The following is a 22,406-nucleotide window of genomic DNA, read 5'->3' as shown; positions in this document are numbered from 1 at the left end:
CTGACATTCTTTCCCTCTTCTTTAGCTTCCAGGAAGTCCACAGCTTTGCCTCAGGCAAGGCTTTGCCATGGGGTCCGCTGTGTGCGGCCATGGCCAGCTGCCATTCTCTGATACTTCTTGATGGGACCATCCAAGGAGATCCTCTGGACCTCAAAATGTTTGAAGCCACCACCTGGGTAAGCCTCTTCTCTGCAGAGAATCTAAGAAGCTTCTTTAAGGCCAGAGCAACACAGGCCTTATAACAGCTATTTAATACTTATAAAATGTGTACGGAGTAGATATAGCAGTGAGGGGTGAACTAATCTGCACCTGTTTTCCTTATCTGTACAATGAAACTAATAATAGTGTATCTGCACCATAAGATTATTATGAGGATTAAATAAGATGATACATTAAAAATAATCCTTGATACCATGCCTGCCACATAGTACAGATTCAATAGTATTAATATAATTATAATTATTATATAATTATTTCTTAACTCTTTGTACTGTTCTATGAGCATTGTATAGTTTCAAGGTTTTCTAGAGCGTGGGGATTAGGAAACACTATTGTCTCCAGTGCTTAGGGTAATGCGTAGACTCATCGTGATCAAGATTTTTATTCCTATTAGTTTAGTTTTGATTTTATTTCTAAAACTGGAAACAACAAAAGGAAAACTGGACTGGCCAGTTAGCTCAGTTAATTACAGTGAGGTGTTGATAACACCAAGGGCCAGGTTTCAATCCCTATTTGGGCCAGTTGCCATTAAAAAAAAAAAGAAAAAAAAGGGAAACTAATAAAGAAGTTTTGCTGAGACTTTGAGCTAGATTTAAGAGCAAATGAGGTAGTTCAGGAATCTGGCTTTTCCGAGGCTAGTTTCGGCTCTGCTCTGACTGCTCGTCCCTGTGACACCATCGCTCATGTTGGGACCCTGATTTCCATGACCATAATGAGAGGATTGAGTTAGACCCCGAGTGTTCATATAAAATGAAAAAAGACAAAAAATCTGGAATCTTTTCTTAAAAGGAAACCTTATTCTAAAGCATCCTTTAACATCTAAATAGCTGGAGTTGCTCCAGTTGAAATAGAAGGTATGGAGTAAAGATGGAGATTAAGGGACACAAATCCCTGGCTGCTGAGCCACAAACCTACCCCCTCTCCCTGTAGCTGCAGGCAGCTCCAGGTCCCTGTGACACACTGTGAGAATCACTGAAAGAGACAATCTTTAGGGCCCCTGCCGACTAGAATAGGGTTGCAAGTTCACAGCTGTCTAATGTAACTTTGCCAATCCTCCATCCTTTCTGGGTTAGTGTTTCCTTATCTTTAAGTAGGGATTACAATTTCCTCCCTGAGATTTTTTTAGCCATTCTATGAAATGACTACAAAGCACTTTGATATCTTTGGGTGAAAGTTTCCTTTGACTATAATTTAGGATCATTATTATAGAAATTACTGAACATTAACCATGTCATCACAGTCCCAGCCCCGCCCCACCCTGAGGACCGTCAATCCAAATTAGACAGACAGGGAAGAGCAGGAGCAGCAGCGAACTCCAGGAAAAGGAAGACAGTGGGTGCTTTCTTCACACAAAGTACGTCTGGCCATTCATGCTCACTGTTTTCAGTTTAAGCTCTTCAGAAATGGAGAACAAGCCTTTCTACAGCACAGTCCAACAGAGAAAGCAGTACAAATTGCGTGAATAATTCAGAAGGGTCTGCCCTTCAAGTTTTGCAGCATTTCCAGCGCATTATTTTTTTCTGTGGCAACATAGGTCTGGTTCACCTCCATCCAGCTGAGGGAGGAGACACAGAGGATACATTGAGGTGGTCTGAGGATTTTCTCAAGGGGAGGGTTTTAGCGCAGCATCAGTGTACAAACAATAATAAACCTCTACAATGAAACATCCCATTTGTGGAATAGGAAATGGCTATTTCTGAGGACAATTTCCACATCAAGGGAGTGCCAGCACAGGCCGTGGTAGTTACGCCCTGCAAGACGGCCAGCCAGGTAAGCCTTGTCTGCCATTCACCCCACAACACCCAAACTCGAAGGGAAACTTCTCTCTATCCCCCAGTTTTTGAAAGGTCACAGAGGTGTCTTCTCTGAATTCCAGATGTGAAAATTGGAGAGATCTTTCCCCCTTACTTGCTAAAATAACAATTGAGGAAGGAGTAATTAATTCCCAGTAGCTAGAAGCTATGTCGGTATGTCCCTCTCCATTCCCCATGCCTCAACCAGGTCCCAGTGGAAGGAATTGCAATCCTGCATCAGTTCCCATTCTCATCAGCGCTGCAGAGGATGACAGTCATTGTCCAAGAGATGGGGGGTGACCGACTGGCATTCATGAAAGGTGCACCTGAGAGGGTGGCCAGCTTTTGCCAACCTGAGACAGGTTAGTGAATAGACTTGAATCACAACTGGCAAATCTATTTCCAGTCGTTGTAGCACTTGACCTATGAATCCAATTGCCTACTGGTCATCAGCAAATGGATGGTTCATTGACATTCTAAATTCAATACCAAAATCAAGCTTTTCTTTCTCACTTCCTGTATTTCCCAATTTCCCATCTTGGTGAGTGGCACCGCCATCCCCCCACCCACCCAATTTAGAAGTCATCCCTGATTCCTCCCTCCCCCTCAGTGCCTCTTTCTCATCAGTTGCTAATCTATTGTCCTGTCACTGAATCTGCTCAGGCTTTTATCACCCCTGACTTCAATAGCTGCTGAATTCCCCTCTGCCTGCAGCCTTCCCTACTCTGGTTCACCCTCCATACTGGGACTAGATTGGTTTTTCCATCAGAACTATGTTGTCACTTTTTTGCTTTTATTCTTTTGGTTGCTTCCCATAGGCACCAGTATAATCTCACATTTTTTAGGATCTGATATAATGCCTTCATGATCTGAACCCATAAACCTTTCCTGATATGCCTTACCACTCCTCTCCTCACATCCGGTGCCTCCCCTGAGCTGAACTAACTACTCAAGGTTTGCTGTCTCTTGCCTGCCTGCCAATGCACAAGATGCTCCCTCAGCCTCAGAGCCCTTTCCTTCCACCTAACTACTGCTTCCTAGTCTGGGATACGCACCATCAAATGCTTCATAGCATGTGGCAATTGCCTGGACCATAGTTATGATCTCATTTGATTGTATTGTTAGTCTGCTGGATGTTCCTCAAATGGACAGAAGTCCTTAGAGCAGAGCTTGCAGTGTAATCTCTGCATAGCCAATGCCTGGCACATAGTATACCCTCAATCAATGTTTCTTGGTTAAACTGGAGAAAAAAGAATTCTACACTTGCCTATCCTTTTTCCTTTTTCTTAGATGCTTTCTTCTCCTTTCAGCTTCACTGGATCCCAGGAGGTCTACACTGACACTGTAGATTCAGAATTCTCTCTGACTTGTTTGTGTACCTTTTTAGAGGTGTGTTTTCTTGGGCAAGAGTTGGATGTTTGTAGAGTTTTCCTGCCAGTACCAGCTAAACAAATATTGCACACTAATCCTATGTTATTTTCTGAACAGTACCAACTAGTTTTGTTAGTGAACTTCAGATTTACACAACGCAGGGCTTCCGGGTCATTGCACTGGCCTACAAGAAGCTGGAAACTGAGCACCACACCACTGCCTTGACCAGGTAATGGGGAGGATATTGATAACGCAGAACGATTTGGTGAAAAGATGCACCAGACTGGGATGGGACTTAAAGATTTTGGGTGGTAGACACAGAAACACAGCTTGCTGAATTTGTGTGCATGAAATGTCTCTTAACATTGGTAAACAGAAACTATCCCTGCCCCACCTAAGTATCCCTGCCCCACCTAAATCACAAAGCTGATGTGAACAGTGACTGGGAGAATATATGAGAAATAGCTGCATAAACGTAAAATTTGATGTGATTTTACAGCTTTGTGAAACAGACATATGAATATAACCAGTGTTTCAGAGTTTGAAATTGTGGCCATACCCCCTTTTGTTTTCTATTGTTGTACTTGGTGGATTGTTGGCAATTTTGAAGCATACCATATGCCTGAACAAATTTCTTGATAAGAAATACACAGCTTAATGAAACAAGTAAGTATAGCTTGGACTTATATAATCTAAGTAACATTGGCAAAAAAATAAGAAAATTCCTGAAGAGTCATACTAGAGAAAGTTTTGATAAGCATAGATTAAAATAAGGATGCTCAACAGCTAAAATGAACTGCAGTCTTTATGAGTTCAACTTTATTTATTGTGGTTTTCTTTCATTTTCCACTATTTTTAGGCTATCATATTTTTTTCGCCTTCAAGGCCATTTCTAATACTCTACACCAGCCACTACTGGTTACACTGCTGTGGAGATAATCAAGGCTCATTTTGTTATTTAGAATTTTAAATTTCGAAGGTCTAACATATGAGAGTCCTTCAAAAAGTTGGTGGAAAAATAGAATTAAAAGATAATGTGAATCTTTCCATGAACTTTTTGAAGATCCCCTTGTATTTGTTTTCAACCTTATTAGACTCTACACTCTCTTGTTGTCACTATGTTTTGCAACAACTCTTCCTTTAATATACTAACATAAAATTCATATATAATGTTGTCTGCACATCTTCTTTGTAAAAATATAGTGGCTTTATATATAGTAAAAACAAAAACAAAAAACATAATATATCACGAAAAGTAATAATTCAATACGTACTAAAGCTGACTCCACTAAAACAAAATGAAGTAATATGTTGCTTGTGCCTGTGTATAGAATCAATGTGGTTGTAACAGATATAAATGCAGATTGATACAGGTGTGTTACATATTGTTGTCTCAAATACTTCAAACTGTCTTGCTGTCAGTGAGTTGACTCTGTGAAATGGTTAACAACTCTTGGTAAAACTCTGAAGAAAACAGTACAGTCTCCTTTCAATTTATATAATAGATATATTTCTGCAAAATTCAATAGAATATTAAAAGTGTGCAAAAATACTTTGTGTTTATATGTAAAACAGAGCTAGAGGAAATATAATAAACAATTTTATAATTGTTTAATATAATATAGTAATGTTATATATACCATAATAATACACTATACTATATCGTATAATAATAGAATATAAACAGTATAAGCCTAAATGGACTCAGAAAGGTACAATATTTTTAGTGTCCATAAATGTCCAATAAGATATTCAAAAGGTATGTAGGATGCAGCATAATTCTTCACTGTGCATTGATCATTGCAGAAAATCTTACATAGGAACCAAATTTTCAAAATGTCCTCTAGAGGCAGTACTGCCCCTGCTGATAATGACTGATGTGACCCAACTCTCACTTTGTGAATGAGCAAAGCACGGTCCAGAGGGGGAAGTGGCTCATCTAAAGTCACTGAGTGTTGGATTCCTGGGCTTACAGATCCACTCTACCTGGGGCCAGCTTAATGTGACCCCTGAAACTTTGGCTATTACAACTCTGGATAATTGTTGTAATTTGATGAACTCAGTTCAAGGTCACTCAAGTCAGAGAGCTAAAAGTGTACTTTGAGATTGGATGCCACATTTTGAAGAAGAGGACACTTGGGTCCAGGGAACGGATGTGTCAGAATTGGGAATGGAACTTAATTTCCTGTTGCAGCAATATAGAAATATTCTGGCTACTATGCTACTGCTTCTGATTATCATAATAAGATATTTGCATATTTACAAGTTGCAAACTCATGGTTTTGGCACTTGCACATGTAACAAAGCACTCACTGTGGAGGCTAATGAGCAATAGGGAACAGTGAGGGTTGTGGCAAACAAGAAAGTACATGTCCTGGCCGAAGATACTGAAATCTTCAAAACTGAACTTTTCAAAATCCGGTAAGGTTTAAATACAAATTCACTAATAGGATCTGATCTGAGCTCTTTAACTTGTCTATCCTGTCTTAAGGCCACATCACCACTACATACACTCATTGCTAATTTAATTTATTATCCTTTGCTAATTCCTGACTAGGACAGAACATTCTTTCTGGGTTTTGTTTTGTTTTGTTTTTGTTTTTTGTTTTGATACTCAGGGTACCACCAGCACTGATATCATAATTTCTTTGAGGGTTATTGGCCCACTTTATGCATATTTCATCCTTTAAAAGTCACATGGACTTTAAGAACATGAAGTATAATCACAGGGATGACAATGCTCCCTTTGTGTTACACTAATTATTCTAAATTATTTTTGGATGCTTCTGGAAAAGGTATAATCTCTGAGTAGGACGCAGGAAAAGATAACATTCTATTTCAAGTTGCAGAGCTTCAGACCCCTGAAGGGATTACTTCTTTCTGTTTATTGGCTTAGACTGAATACTCACGAAAGGAAGAATCAGGTAGTGTTAGAGGTAACAGAGACCTTGGAGATCTAAAGCTGAGTTAGATTACCAGACAAGGAAAGTGAGTTACTCCTGGCTGCACAGCAATGTGGTGGCAGGGCTGAGATGAGAACTCCAGTCTTCTGATTACTGTGCATTGATCCCTACGAAGGCAGCAAACCAGAAGAACTAGAAATACCAGTGCCAAGGTGGGCCACAGACTATGTAAGAAGTTTGACCCTGCAGCCATTTTCTTGGCCTAATCTACCTTGTGGTTGGTTCATGTCATTACTCTGAAAATATCTAAAACCAGAGGCCTGAGTATGATGGCCACTAGAAAGTTTAGAGGACCTTAGTCAGGCATCAGTTAAGTTATCCTTCAAAAACCAGCTCAAATATCACCTCCTCCAGGAAGGCTAATCTAATCACGCCACCCAGAAATGACTGCACCCTTCTCTTTGAATCTGTGGGACTCTGATCTGTACACCTGTCCTGGTACTTTTCCCAGCTTTTCATCTAACTGAGGTGGTCAAGTCTAATCTTTTCCACCAGGCTGAATGTGAAATGTCTGGAGTCAGAGCCTACTATAGTCTCTGCTTCCCCCACCTCCACCCCCTTTTGCTTCAGTCCTTTTCTTTGCACTTATTAGGTGCTTAGTAAATGTCCATTGGCCTGACAGACTGACTCGGTGAGAACCCACTAGCAGCAGAATTTCTGAAAAAGGAAATGAATTTTCCTAGGGTGCCTGGCAAAACATGGTCACAAGAAGCTTGTCACCTAGGCAGACATTTGTTGAGTGCTGACTGTGTGTCAGGCACCATGTGGGCATTGTTGAACATGGCAAATTAAATCAAGTGGGCTTGCCCTCAAGGGGCTGAGACAGAGAGACAGATCAGAAAGCCAATGATAATAAATAGACAAATAAAATATGAGCTAAACTGAGTTAGAATTTATATGCCGAGGGAGGAGTTATTTCTATATGGGGAAGTCTTTATGGGGGAGGTAGCATGAGAATTAGGCCTCAAAATATGGGAAGGATTTCAATGGCAGATCATGGGGAACTTATAACCTTCCCCATGAAATCAGGGAGACTGTCTTACAGCAGTCTGGAAAAAATGTGTAGAGACGGTTAAGTACAGAGTGTATCTGTGGTAAGTGGTCCAACTGGCTGGAGGTTAGGGCAGGTATAGAATTTAGTGACAGATGAAGCTGGAAAGATAGTTTGGAACTGGATCATGGAGAGATTTAAATGGCAGGTTCAGAGGATTAGGAAAAGCTATCCTTCTGAGCCTGCTCTGGGGTGAGTAGTTCAAGCTGTGCCCACCTTTTGCTGCCCTGGTGGAGGTATTAGCAGTTTCCCGGGATCATCATAAGGGTCTAGCTCATGACCGTGGCTGATGTGAAACCAGCATTGAGATGCACATGGCAAGCAAGGGAAGGGAACATTAGTGGGTGCTGCTTTCATCTGTACCTCAGCCAGAATTGGGCAGTGCTAGTGCCTTGTTCTTGTGTCTGCAACTGAGATAAGTGAATCATGGAAGAGCCTCTGAATCTCCCACCCCAGATAAACTCCCCTGTCCTTGGTCCTGTAGAATGTTCCTGAAAATGTTCTTGTGGTGGATAGGAGCGTTGGAGGCCTCACTTACTTGTAGAAACATCCACACTTTATGAAGAAGAGCCGTGCTCCCAGCCGAGAGAGAGAGGGGGGGAAGAGCCTGGCCTAATAGAAGGGCTCATGGTTTTGAGATTATGACCTCATACCTCCTGGGGCTAAAATGATACTGATTCTAGCCTTGGTTTCTGGAAAAACTGGCATTTTATATTATTTTCCAAGTGCCTGACTTATTTTTCATGTTTTGTACCAGAACTAGAACTCCTCTCTGTTGCTAGTAGGCGAGGTAACAAAAATCAGACTAGCCACAGCAGATGGAAGAGATGCATGCAGCCATTTAGCTCATTCTCCCAAAAGTTAAAGCAAAGCTTTTGCTTAGTAAGTACTCTCTTCCTCTTGATTCAGCAAGAGTAAATGTCTCCACATCCTTTCTGTCCCCTCCTGTCTTCATTCTGATCATTCCTGGCACATTGTCAGTGTTTAAGGAATGGTGCTTGGATGAGTGAGTGGGGCCATTCTGACAGGGAGGTTTGCCTTTGTGTTTACTTCCTGTAAGAAAGCTTAATGTGCTCTTTCTGCTCAATCATATATACATGTTTCCAGGGAGAAGGTGGAATCAGACCTGATATTTCTGGGATTGCTAATCTTGGAGAATCAATTGAAGGAAGAGACGAGACCTGTCCTGGAAGAGCTCATCTCCGCCCGGATAAGGACAGTAATGATCACAGGTACAGAAGAAAGTGTACAGTGAAAACAGCAAGAATTTGATGTGGAAATAGACAGGGATTCACTCAGGTAACAAATATTGTTGACTACTTACTATGGGCCAGACACCATTCTAGATGCTGCCAATGGGCAACAAAAAAAGGCAAAGTTACCACTCTCACCAAGCTTCCATTCCAGCGGGATGAGAGAAAAATCAGTCAGTCAATCAAACAGTGTCATAAGTGTTTTGAGGTACACAGAATAGGGTGATGTGGTGAACTGTGTCAGACCATCTGCTTTAGATGAGGTGGTGAGAGAGGCCTCTCTGAGGGGTGACATCTGAAATAGGACCCAGATGACAAGAAGATGAGAGCCATACAAAGATGTTGGTGGTGGTTGTCAAATGCTAGGAGAAAGATGCATAGTCAATGTGGTCTATAAACTCCACTGAAGCCCATCAATAACAAAACCTATGATTCTGGAGATAAAAAATGCTGTCCTCTCTACTCCTACTCCCAAACCCCAAGTCACCCAAACAAGGAAGCAGTGGGAAGGATCTCTCAAGGGAAATGTGTGAAATTTCTGAATGAATACTTCTCAGCTAATACTGTAATTCTTAAGTGGGAAGGAATCCAGAGGTGAGTAAATGATTTCCTCATGAATTCATATTTTTGAGTGTCTGTTGCCTTCTCTTTCTCTGCTCTCATAGTTAGGTGCATTTAACTTTATTATTTTTGTCACAATATTTCCCCACCAGAGCACTCACTCCCCACCCCCACTTCCTTAGAACCCAGTACTACAGTTGAGAATAAGTTCAGAGCCCACCACTCTCAAGAACGTGGCTGCAGTTTGGTTTGCTACTGCTTTGGCTAACAAGGTTTTACCTGTACCAAGTGGACCATAAAGAATGCCTCCTTAGGGGCCGAGCCCGTGGTGCACTCGGGAGAGTGCGGCGCTGGGAGCCCAGCGACGCTTCCGCCGCGGGTTCGGATCCTATATGGGAATGGCCAGTGCACTCACTGGCTGAGTGCCGGTCACGAAAAAGACAAAAAAAAAAAAAAAAAAAAAAAGAATGGCTCCTTAGGAGGCTTTATACACATCTCTTCATAATACTCAGGTGGGTGAGAGGAAGCTCCACAGATTCCTTCATTTCCTGGATTTGGTTGTCCAACCCTCCAATATCAGCATAATTTTCCTGGGGGACCTTGTTCACCTTCATCACCATGACCAGGAGATCCCTTTCATCCATCAGCACCCCTATTACAGCATGAACTTTGTGGTTGAGCAGGACCAAACAGCCTGGTTCCAGCAGATCATTGTCTACAAATGAAGGAATGCCGACGTAGTGTTCTGAGCCCATAGCTGTAGACATGATGGTGAAATTGTCATCAATGATCTCTTCCAAGGTTTCTGACAATATTGGAGTCCTCCTCAGATCATCCACCTTTGCTCTTTCCTCCTTTTGCTTTCCTTTTTATGGTTTCATTTGTTCCTGATTTCTAATGAATTTTTCCTCCATGAGAAGATAGTCTTTAATTCTTTCTAACTTCAATAATTTTAACCGGCACTGAGTCTGAGGTGTCACCAGTGGCAGTTTGCTGGCAGCATCCAGTCCCTTTGTTTTCTTCTTTTTCCCCATTCTAGTTGGTACAGGAGGTTCATATGTATTTTTCTTGTCGTTGTCATCCTTCTTGCCATCTCCAGGACTCTGATCACCACTCTGACTTTGACCCATCTTGCCTCTGCTGCTCGAGCTGCCTCCTTCAGCACTTTAAACACGCTGTTCTACTGTCTTCTTGCCTCTGTGGTTTTTGATGAGAAATTTGTGATAATTTGAATCATTGTTTCCTTATATATGGAATGCTTTTTTTTTTTCTCTAACTGCTTTTTTCTTTATCTCTCATTTTTAGCAGTTTGATTACTATATGTCTGGGTGTATTATTACTGGGTTTATCTTGTTTGGCGTTCATTGAGATTCTTGAATATGTAAATTTAAGTCTTTTGCCTTATTTGAGAAATTATCTGCTATTATATTTCCAAAATTTTTTTCTGTTCTCATATTTTTCTCCTCTCAATCTTGGACTCTGATGACATGAATGAGTCCTTTTGATATCCTTGAGTCTCTATTCATTGTTTAAAAAATTTCCTCTCTGTTCTTTAGATTGTATAATTTCTGTTGATCTGTTTTCAAGTTCACTGACTCTCTGTCCTGCCATCTCCATTCCACTACTGAGTGAATCCAGTGAATTTTTTCTTTGTTTGTTTCAGATAGTATATATTTTCAATTCTAAAGTATCCATTTGGGTTTTGTTTTTTTATTGTTTGTATTTCTTTGCTGAAAATTTCTATCTTTCCATTTATTTCAAGAATATTAGCATTTACAACATAAAGGAGGCTTATAATAGCTGCCTTAAAACCATTATCTGATAATTTCAACATCTGAGTCACCTGAGAGCTGGCGTCTGTTGGGTTTTTTTTGTTTTGTTTTGGTTTGGTTTGGTTGTTTTGAGATTTTGCAAGATTTTCTTGGCTTTTTATATGCTGAGTATCCCGAATATTTTGAATATTATATTGTGAGACTTTGGATCCTGTGAAAATCCTCTGAATAATGTTGGTTTTTTACTTTTATTTATTTATTTTTTAAGTAAGCAGTTAACTACAATTTCTGTCTTGCCTGTTGTAGGTAGTCGTTCCAATATTAACTTAGACATTAAATCTTTTGCTATGATCTTTGGTTCTGCCCCACTCAGGGGTGACTTTGGAAAATGGGAGGTGATTTATATCATAGTTCAATTCTTGAAGCTGCTGTTAAACTTGTATGAGTCTGCTCCACACACAGCTCTGGGTTGAGCACGAGACTTACATAGTTTACACACTGACCTAGTCCCCTTGTCTAGCTCTCTCCTTTCCAGGATTCCTCCCATACTCTCTAGACTACAGGGACTCCTTTTCCTGGCTCTTCTGACCAAAAAGATTGCATTCCTCTTGAACTATTAGCTGCTTGAACAGCTCTGGGACTGGGTCGCATACTTAGTTCAAACACGTGAAAGAGAAAAAGCCAAGAAACTCACTCCCTTGTAGGTTGCTTCTCCACGTTTGACTCCCTTCCACAGGCTGCCTGTTTTTGTTCACTTTTCAACGTTTTGGGGTATTTTTGTTGTTGTTGTTTGTTTGTTTTGTTTAGCATTTTCATTTGCAATTAGTGGGAGAGGTAGATTGCGGAGGCCTCACTCTATCTCGACTGGAAGTGGAACCATCAGATACTATATTACGCCAGGAAGGTTCTTATAAACTTTTCGAAGCAGTTAACAAGTGACAGAAATAGATTTAAAATTTGCTTTTTAAATTTTTTCTTCCCGCTCTCTGGCAAAAATACATGAGGTAACCTGGTGAAAATCAGCAAGAACTAGAGAAGGGATCATGAAATCACAGAGGTTAGGGCTGAAAAAGACCTTACAGATCATTTATCTTAGGGCTGAACGCCTTACCCTGGTTTCCTAGACTCTGCATGAGTTGGTTCTATCTCTTCAACCTCATCTTGGGACACACTTCCTTTCTTCTAGGTGACAATCTTCAGACTGCAATAACAGTGGCCAGAAAATCTGGGATGGTTCCTGAAAGCCAGAAAGTCATTCTCATTGAGGCAAATGAAACCACTGGGTCCTCATCAGCATCTATATCTTGGAAATTAGTAGAAGAGAAGAAACAGATTGCATATGGGAATCAGGTATACCTGGAAACACTCTTTCTGCCATATTATCAATCTTGTCTCACAGTTGGTGACTGAGCAGCTTTGACCTAGAGTCAACACACTTCTCCAAGCGTCTAACATATCTGCAGGTCTGCAGTTCAATGAACTCAATTTTATCAGTTTTCCATATAGTTTCTACTGAGTATAATGCTTTCCTGGGTTCTGGAAATAATTCATTCTTTAAACTTAAAAATAATGTAGGCTCTGTGTAAGAATAATACGATAAGTGGAGCTGTGAATCTAATTTTCCATTTTTCTTCGCTAGTCAGTCACCCCACTGGGTTCAAAGGGGTTTTAGTCCCTGGAAGGGACATCACTTTGTGCATTGGAGAATCAGACTACCTCTCAGGATGAGGGGAAAAAAACTTCTTTTTTCTTTTTTTTTTATGTATCTTAAGACTTGCCACTATTTTATCTCCATTGTGTCCTTGTGCAACAATATTAATTCTGTGAGAAAAAAAAAAGTAAGTTCTCACTTCAGGGAGAGATTTGTTAAGCAGCAGTGCTTTTGTGTTTTACACTTGAAATGTGTGAAATGTGCTATTCTCTGGGACTCACCAAGATTAGATCAGGATGAGAACAGGACATGAGTAGGTGTTATTCTTCTATCCACTAGTGGCTGTGATGGCAAAGATTGATCCAGCGAAGAGAAAGTGACTCTCTGAGGAATTAGAGCTGGAGTGTAACTTTTAAAGAGAGACCCTGGTCTGTCCTTGATACCTTCTCTCAGATATGTTTGTGGTCCTAACCATTCTGTCAAGTAGAAGAGTCTAAAATAACTGTGTTGATTTGCAGGACAATTACATTAACATCAGGGAAGAAGTCTCTGATAATGGTGGAGAAGGAAGTTACCATTTTGCCCTAAGTGGAAAATCTTTTCACGTTATAACTCAACATTTCAGCAGCCTACTGCCAAAGGTAAGTTCTAAGAGGGTAACAATCTCCCTGTGAAGGTGCTGATGCTGTCACTTACAGAGCATGGTCTTAAATAATTTTAAACCCCTAAGTGGAAAAAGATATACCTAGTTAGTTCTTTTGTGTTATAAGAGAGGCAGATATTTTTGCAGAGATTACTGTTGTCTCATGTCCTACTAAATTTGAAGTAATAAACTTGATTAGTCATTTTTCTATTATCTATAAAATTGAAGTATCAGTGTTTTCTCAAATCATTAGTGTTGATTTGGGGTACCTGTCACTATATTACCATGATTAGGGGATCTCACCATACAGTGGAAATCCTGTGATTACACAGAAAGGCAGGCCAAGAATAAGGAACTCCATTAAGAGTTTGAGGACCTCTGTACTGAAGAGGGTCAAACTTAAAGCTTTTCTAATGAAGAACAAACCAATAGTAGGGGCAGGTAAGATATATGTATGAGTGTGTGTGTGTGTGTTTATGTGTGTGTGTGTGTGGTGTGTGTGTGTGTGTGTGTGTGTGTGTGTATATACACATATTTGAATAAACTAGAAAAAGATGTGTCCAAGGTAACAAATAGAAATTATTTGTATTCAGTTGCTTATCATCTTAGGTACTATTTAAGAAAAACAGAATAAAATTCTTTGAGTGAACACTAAGCTGTTTGATACCAAGAAGAGCAGGGAATACACGGATCTAACACAGAAGAATTTAGACTTTGTAGAAGGAAGCTTGGGTGGATAGAGCTGATATATATTTTTATACCCCCAAACCATCAATGTTCCATAACTCAAGTGAGATTTGGGATATCTGTTGGGTTTTATAATTGGTCAAGTCCAGATGATATGGGTAAGTCAAAAAGTCCACAAATAAACATTATTTCACCATTAGGCTGTTTTTCTGCTAGTTTTGAACAATTTTCTGAAAAGTGGCTGCTTCTCCTGGGATCCTGACCTTTTGCTATGTTGTGATTTCCCACACTGTACTGGTTCGTGGCTCCATTAAGCTCAGGATTTTTCAGGACCACATTCTCCATGAGAGCTGAGCTAAATTTCTGTGGGTTGTTATTTCCATAAAATATTTTTATTAAATACTCATCTTAACTAATTTTTGGTCACTTATCTGATTACCAAGTCTCAAAGTATGTGCTAAAATCCAAAAGAGGTCTCCTTGGAAACAGATTTTTTTCTCATCCATGGATATCATCACCCAGTCAATGTTCTTCTGAGTGTTATCAATTATTTCATGTATGACCAGATGATCTGTACAAAATTTCCTTTTGGCTTCCTTACAGATACTGATTAATGGGACCATCTTTGCAAGAATGTCTCCTGGGCAGAAATCCAGTCTGGTGGAAGAATTTCAGAAACTGGAGTAGGTTCTTTGCTAATTCAGGTGGAGGGAGCTACAAGGAGGCAAGGGCACAGAGAATCACTCGATTTGGCTAGGCAATGGTTCTCACCCTGGCTGCACATGATGATCACCTAGGGAGCTTTGAAAAAAGTAGCAATGCAGGACCCCACTGACCAGAGACTCTGATTCAATGGCTCATATGGGGCTTGGAAATCAGTATTTTTTCAGAGCTCCTCACAAAAGTAAATTTTGCTTCCAAAGTTGAGAACAACTTGACTGGAACATAAAGGGCATGAAAAGGTATGGTGAGAAATAAGACTGGAAAGATATTTGTAATTTGAGCTCAGCTCCCAAAGGTACAATGAGAATTTAGATTTTATTTTTATAAGCTGTCATCACAGTTGTGATGTAGGGAGGTTTACATGACAGGAGATTCATAAATCCTATAAAATATTTTTATGCCAAAGCATCCTTTTCATTCTAAATTAGAAAAATACTTCTCTTTTAATACAAATGGTCTCCATTCCTGGAAAGGATGGGCAGTGTAAAGTTCCCATCATTTGGGACCCTTTATTTTATGTTAATGGAACCCCACGGAGTACCAGAGTCTTTCTCTACTTTTGATGCTGGGCCACATCCACATGACTCTTACTCCTTCTCACTCCTACTCCATCCTCCTACACACTTGATTAAGTCATCAGGAAAGTTTCTCAATTCAGAAACCCTGTCTTCTCAACATGGTTGAAAACCTAGACAGTCAATGAGTTACCTCCATAACACAGTGTGGAAGAAAAGTATAACATATTCTGTGAATGCTGTCAGAGTACTCATGTGTTAAAAAGCCAACTATCTATAATCTTTATCAACTATTCAATATAGCAGTATTTTCCCAGCCTCAAAAAGCCATCCTGAAGCATAGATTTATTTTCTTTCTTCAACTCTGGGCCTGGCACTGCATTTTTGAGTTGAATGACTACTGACAGAGTGGGTTTTCTTTCATGTAAGTACTAACAGCACCAAAAGATAATAGCTGTTTATTATTTTAGACTTTATAAGGCACTTTCCCACACAGAACCTCATTTAATACTCAAAACACTTTGTAGGGGAGATGGTCAACATGGTAAGATGACCAGGTCAAAATCTAAATCTTCTGGTTTCAAATCCTGTGCCCTCTTCACTGTGTCATGATGTCTTATCATATAATCACGAACATCCCTGTTTTACATCTGAGAAAGCTGTATCCTAAGCAGTGAGGTGTGGTGTGCACAGGAAACACCTGGAGTCAGGAATGGTGTGCTGCATTCCCCTGTCCATTGTATCAACTGCTGAGTCACACATTAGTCAATCCAGACTCTTAGGGAAACTCCCTTAGAATAAATAATAAATTTGACCCTTAAGTCATGACAGTCACTTTGTCTTTTTGATTAGAGAAATTAGGTGGAAAGATACCTCTGATCTCCTCTGTGATTGACATGGTTCCCTTTTAGTTACTTTGTAGGCATGTGTGGTGATGGAGCCAATGACTGTGGGGTAAGTAAGTAACTGCCAGTGTGGGGGCCATAATCTCACACTCAGGTATGCTTGTCTGCAGCCTCTAGAGATAGTACTTCCTGGGATATACACCATCTCCATTTCTCTTGATTGGTAAACTGGTACTGAGGGTTTGGAAGGATTTTGACCAAATCCACACAATGACTCCGTGGTCAGCTTAGGCTAAATGGAGTAGAATTTGGTTCTTGAGTTCCCACTTCTTTGGCTATGTGTCCCAGTGCCATCTCTTTTTTCTGTAGCAGGCAGAAAAAAGTCTGGTCATCTCTGGGCTAGTGTTTGGGCCCACAAGTTGCCCTATGGCCAGCTTAACTGGTCTTTTCTTATGAGGCCTCAGTAGAAACGTATGTAAGTCTTCGTGGGAAGTAATCTCAATCTTTGCTTTCAGGCTTTGAAAATGGCTCATGTGGGCATCTCTTTATCAGAGCAGGAGGCATCTGTGGCCTCACCTTTCACTTCCAAAACTCCAAACATTGAGTGCGTACCTCGCCTCATCAAGTAAGTAGGGCCTTCTCCCACTGTTGCATTTTCTTTCTCAAATTTTAAATGAAGTTCACTTTCCTGGGAAAGACCAAGAAAACTTTTTGTCCCTGGGTGGGGAGATGCTTTGTACAGGAATGCAAACATTCTACTGCCAAATGGACTTACCAGGAATCAAAAATAACATAGGGAAAGCAGTAGCATTTCCAGTGAAAGTCACTGCTTATTTTTGGATAATATTATTATAATATTATTTTTATAATATTTATATAATATTATCTGTTATTGGAATCTGGAAGTTGCTACTGCTTTGAAAGTGTCGATCATCCTCTTAGTTTTAAAATGTATCTTTTTAGGTGTTTTATACCAGGGGATTGAGAGAAACCTACTTGCCTTCCTTCCCTCTTACCTCTTTATGCTTCTTTGGAGTACCCTTTCCACCTTAATTTTTAAAAATCTTTATTGATTTTTGCTGCTCCCACTAAAATTTCTCTTGGTGCTTTCTTTTTTTTTACCCCCAGAAAATTTCTGCATTTTGTTTGAATGATATAGTTAGCATTGTGTTTGCTCTTAGTTATTATAACTAGCACGTGTTTATAGTTTACAAAGTGCTTTAATGCCTATTATACTTCAAAACAGCCTGGAAATGTAGGAATGGTTATTATTTCTTTTACAAATAAGGAAGTTGAGGCTCAGAGAACTTAATTGATGTGCCCAAGCTCACACAGATTTGGAGATTATGTTAGAATTGATTTTGTTTAAATGTGTTTTATCCACAAATCTCATACTCTTTCCACCGCATTAAAACAATAACTTGGCTCCCAATTTTTAAATTTATTTATGCATCTGACAAATATTTATTGACTATGCACTTAGTACAAGGAACTAAGGGAGGTAAATGAGGACAATATACCCGATTTTGATAGGTTCTGTCAAGGAGATAAAAAGGGTGATGTAAAAGGTGGTGAGATGCCTGTAGAGGTGAAGTTGGCTGCTTCAGGTGGGGTGGAATGGGAAAAACCTCTCTAAGGAGGTGAGGAATAAGGAGAAACTACTTTCAGGGAAGACTAAATGGCAGCAGCAAAACCTTGATACAGGAAAAAACTTAATTTGAGGATCTGGTTTTGGAACCCCAGGAAATCATTATGATCACAAGTACATTTAAACCCTGTTTTCTTCCCAAATGAAATAGATGAAAGTGGCATCTCGTAAGTAATACGTTTTATGCTTTAAATGTGTACTGTTTACTCAAGTCAATAAAAATAACACAATGAACATGCTCAACATTTCTGTTTAAATTTGATATATGACTAATTTGAGTGTGTGTATTGTTTTTAGTCCAGTTTTAGAAAAACTTGGGACTGCCAAAATGAAATCTGAATCAAATGTCTGCCAAACTCCTGAAGTACCTGTATGAAAATAGCCCCCAAACTTGCAATCTTATTTAAATCCCTTAGTTCACAAACGAAAAAACTGAGACAAGGAAATTGACTTTCCCAGTCACGTGAGTGAGTAGGTATGTGATCTGGCACTAGCTTCCAACTCCCCTGACTCTGAGTTCAGGAGCTGAAATAATGCCCACGGAAAAGACAAGATTAACCATAAATCTGGCCTCCACTGCCAGATCAAAGCCTGGGGACCCTGGACTAGAACTGGTCTTTCCTGCAAAACCAGCCATTCAGCATACTGACAGCCAGCTCCCACAGGCTCAAGGCTGCACAGTCTGTCAGACAAACAATCCTATAATCAGACTTTTGATTTTTCTCCTGAGGTCAGCTGAACAGCACTGCAAAATTGACCTGATTCTTTTTATTACTTTCATTTCATTCCTTTTCCTTTTCTTTCTTACACAGGGAAGGACGTGCAGCTCTTGTTACCTCATTTTGCATGTTTAAGTACATGGCTCTGTACAGCATGATTCAGTATGTTGGTGTTCTGCTGCTCTACTGGGTATGACTTGGGACCTAGCCTCTCTGTTAGTGAAAACTAAAGTGGCAATGCACTCTCAATTTGCAGCGCCTCTCAAAGAAAGAGTGCAGACAGGATGTCTGAGCATCAGCAGCTCCTCTAAATATCCTTAAGGTTTTTGTTTTTTTTTTAAGTAAATCAGAAATAGACAAGTGTACATGGGAAAAGTGGTTGGTGTCAATTCTCTGACTTTCACACATAGATACCATTCATCTAATGGTAGCTGAGGATCAGAATTGAATACAACACTTTCTGTCTCACTGTTGCTTTCACCTGCTTGGACCAGGTCTCCATCTTCCCAATTCCAGTGTGGCTCTACCTCAGCATACTACTTAGTAAAGAGATGATTCTCTGCATTTATTTACCCAGAAAACAAGCCTGGATATTTGCCAGTTTCAGTGTTGTAAATACTCCCATCTTAGCTGGTTTCAAGCTGTCTACCTGATGTTATTCGATGTGGAGCAGGGAAGAGATGTACTCTATTATATAGTACTTGTACCATATAAATACAAGAGTTGTGAATAACCTCAAGAGCATAGATAACAGTAAAATGTAGGAAAATAATTAAGAAGTGCTGAGCTTTGAGTATTTTTTAACTTTATTTTTAACATGATTTATATAATGGCACTTTATATAATTTAAGTTTTTATATAGGCTGTATTTAACAACCAGCTTAAAATATTCCTGAAAATTTAGACTTTGACTGTCATGCGTTAGTACAAGACAGCATATCACGGGTTCCCTAAATACAGGGATTCGAAAATTGGCATATCATACCACAAAAGTACATAGGTCTCAAGATGGCTTTTGTTAAAGGGTATAAAAGGAGAAAAGACATGCCTGTTTTTTTGTGAACTCAACATGTGACCTTATTCTATTAACTAACAGCAAGAAAAGGCATTTTATTTGTGCGGAAGACATATAGATTCATCTCTGAGCCTTGACCTTTTTTCTCCAGGGTTGAAGGTTTTAATTCTATTGTTTTCAGATTACCTATATCTTTTCACAGTCACTAATGAGTGGGCTAGAGAATATTATTAATTAATAATATTTAATAGTGTTAAACATTATTATAATATAATAACAATATTTAATGAGAATAACATTTAATGAGATTTGGCCCTATTTTGAAGTTCCAATAACTCATTATGCACAAAAATAGTATTGAACGTGGAACATCATTATCTATTTTCCACTAAGGGATGGAGAACAAGGAACCAAGTTACTTGAAATCAGTAAGACCTGAACATTTTTTCCTCAAGAGTATTATTAGTATTATTATTAGTATTATTAGGACCTTCTAACATTTCCTCTAACAACACCTAAGAATGCAGATAGTGGGTTCAGCTATTCTCATTTTCATAAGTCAAAATTAGGCTTTAAATTTTTGTCACTTGTTACTATTGGGGATGCATTCTTTTATTGTACCAGACCACACCCCAAATTTTCGGCTAATGAGTAAAAAAGAGAGCAGAGATGAAGCTAGCTGAGAGAGATGCTCCCCTCAACAAAGGGTCATACTGATGCACAAAGAACCCTGCCCAGAAAGCACACAGTGGTGGCCGCACTGGTTAGAGAGGGTTTCATAGTCTTGGTTCCGAGAACTTCCAACACCACCACCACGCACCAACCCAAATAGGCCCTTGACCACACCATCTCCTTGGTAATTTACTTTAAAAATTCCATGTTTCAGTGAGAAAAAAAATACGATTGATGTCAGACTTCATCCAGGTCTTAACTTTTTTGATCTGCTTTTCTTTTTATTTTCAGGAGACAAACAGCCTTTCAAACTACCAGTTTCTGTTCCAGGATCTGGCCATTACAACTCTCATTGGTGTAACAAGTAAGACATTTTTAAAACTTTCTTCCTCTAGGTACTCCCACTCAGCTGGCTTCCCTCTGGCCCAGAAATGTTTGTCTCCCATGAGGGACAGGAACAGCAACAGTGATGTGCGACTTATTCCCAAAGATGGACAGAGACAGAGAGAGAATAGAACCCTCATTTTTGAGAACTGAAAGAAAATGTAAGCAAAGAAAAAGCTGACTGGTTATTTTACTGTTTTCTGCAAAATATAGAACTTCCATAAATGGTCACTAAACATTTAAAATGAAAAAAAGCACCTTGAAAATCAGGAACACTAAGTTCAGTGTGCTTTTAGGTATAGTTATAGTTGAAAGGTGCCCAATTTGTAGAAGCCACATGCCTTTTATGCTTCCCATCTCCAAATCTTAGCCTCTTGGGATTTAGACTGGAGTTTAAAGGTAATCTTGCCATTATATCACCACTCTCTCCCCCTCCCTTCTCACAATATAAAAATTATTTCCCCAATTTCCCTGCAACGAAACATTTTTCAAATGTATGCCTTTATTTTTTTAGAGTTGTTTTAGGTTCACAGAAAAATTGAGATGAAGGCACAGAGATACCTCATGTACACATGGACAAACTCCCATGTTATCAACACCCCCACCAGAGTGGTACGTTAGTTACAACTGATGACCCCCACGCTGACACAGTATTCTCACCCACGGTTCATAGTTTACGTTAGGGTACACTCTTGGTCTTGTACATTCTGAGGGTTTGGACATATGTATAATGACATGCATCCACCATTATAGTATCATACAAAGTATTTTCACTGCCCTAAAAACCCTCTGTGCTCTGCCTATCCATCACCCCTGGTTTCCCCAAATCCCCTAGCAACCACTGTGATCTGTCTACTTTCTCCATAGTTTTACCTTTTCTAGAGTGTTATATAGTTGGAATCATGTAGTATGTAGCCTTTTCAGATTGGCTTCTTTCAAAAAGCTGCTGTAAATATCCATGTGCAGGTTTTAATGTGGACATAAGCTTTAAGTTCCATTGAGTAAATACCAAAGGTCATGAAACCTGGATCATATGGTAAGAGTATGTTTAATTTTGTAAGAAACTGCTACACTGTCTTCAAAAGTGGCTGTACCATTTTTGCATTCCCACCACCAACAAATGAGAGTTCCTATTGCTCCACACCCACTCCAGCATCTGTTGTTGTCAGTGTTCTAGATTTTGGCCACTCTAATAGGTGTATAGTCATTTCACTTGTGCTTTTAAATCTATCTCCTAACTTCTCAAGGATTTTGTTCCTGTAATAGTCTCTTTCTCTATTGTAATCAACTTTTCTCTGGTATACTGGATCATTCCCATCAGCATATAAATGTATTCTCATATCTTCTTTCTATAAAAACTTTTCCTTGACCCCAAATTCACCATTAGCTACTGACCCCTTTATTCTTAAACTTCCCAAACAGTTGTGTATACCTACTTTCTCCACTTCCCATCTCTAATTCTATACCATTCCATTTCCATCAGCCAGATCCTAATATCCAAGGGCATGAATGTGAATTCTGAGCTTTTGCTGCTGTTCAGTGGGAGGCAGTGGTACGCTCGCAAATGTTTAACAACTGGCTCAACAAAAATGTTTGAGTATACATATGCATGTGAGTTTATTATAAACTTTACTGAAAGAAACAGTGTATAGTGAATAATTTGAAAATAATAATAAAATACACAATACTGTTTATTACAGATTCCATTTAGCCAATTGATTTTCACAAAAGCTAAGAAAGTTGATCACTAGAAGTAGGGAGTAGAATGATGGTTACCAGAGGCTGGAAAGGGTGTGGGGCGGCGGTGGGGGCAGTGAGAGGTTGGGTACCAAATAAAAAGTACAGCTAGATAGGAGGAATAATATCTAGTATTCTTATAGCACTGTTGGGTAACTATAATTAACAACAATTTATTGTATAG

General features: G+C 39.5%; 1 protein-coding gene and 1 pseudogene across 1 annotated transcript in view; one reads left to right on the top strand and one right to left on the bottom strand.

Moving 5' to 3' along the window:
• Positions 1-22,406, top strand: part of ATP13A4 (ATPase 13A4) — a 167,286-nt gene that overhangs the window by 117,635 nt on the left and 27,245 nt on the right. Inside the window, exons 15-26 of the mRNA XM_063107150.1 lie at positions 26-176; positions 1,903-1,989; positions 2,221-2,374; positions 3,501-3,612; positions 8,505-8,629; positions 12,170-12,333; positions 13,153-13,275; positions 14,568-14,647; positions 16,114-16,156; positions 16,563-16,672; positions 18,508-18,604; positions 20,393-20,465. Of these exons, the coding sequence (XP_062963220.1) occupies positions 26-176; positions 1,903-1,989; positions 2,221-2,374; positions 3,501-3,612; positions 8,505-8,629; positions 12,170-12,333; positions 13,153-13,275; positions 14,568-14,647; positions 16,114-16,156; positions 16,563-16,672; positions 18,508-18,604; positions 20,393-20,465 (1,319 nt within the window). The remainder of the gene's footprint in view (positions 1-25; positions 177-1,902; positions 1,990-2,220; positions 2,375-3,500; positions 3,613-8,504; positions 8,630-12,169; positions 12,334-13,152; positions 13,276-14,567; positions 14,648-16,113; positions 16,157-16,562; positions 16,673-18,507; positions 18,605-20,392; positions 20,466-22,406) is intronic.
• On the bottom strand, positions 9,390-10,341 carry LOC134386461 (26S proteasome regulatory subunit 4-like; annotated as a pseudogene).

The sequence above is a fragment of the Cynocephalus volans genome, chromosome 1 (genome assembly GCF_027409185.1).
Source record: "Cynocephalus volans isolate mCynVol1 chromosome 1, mCynVol1.pri, whole genome shotgun sequence".
Lineage (NCBI taxonomy): Eukaryota > Metazoa > Chordata > Mammalia > Dermoptera > Cynocephalidae > Cynocephalus > Cynocephalus volans.
This window is presented reverse-complemented; position numbering and strand designations above follow the sequence as displayed.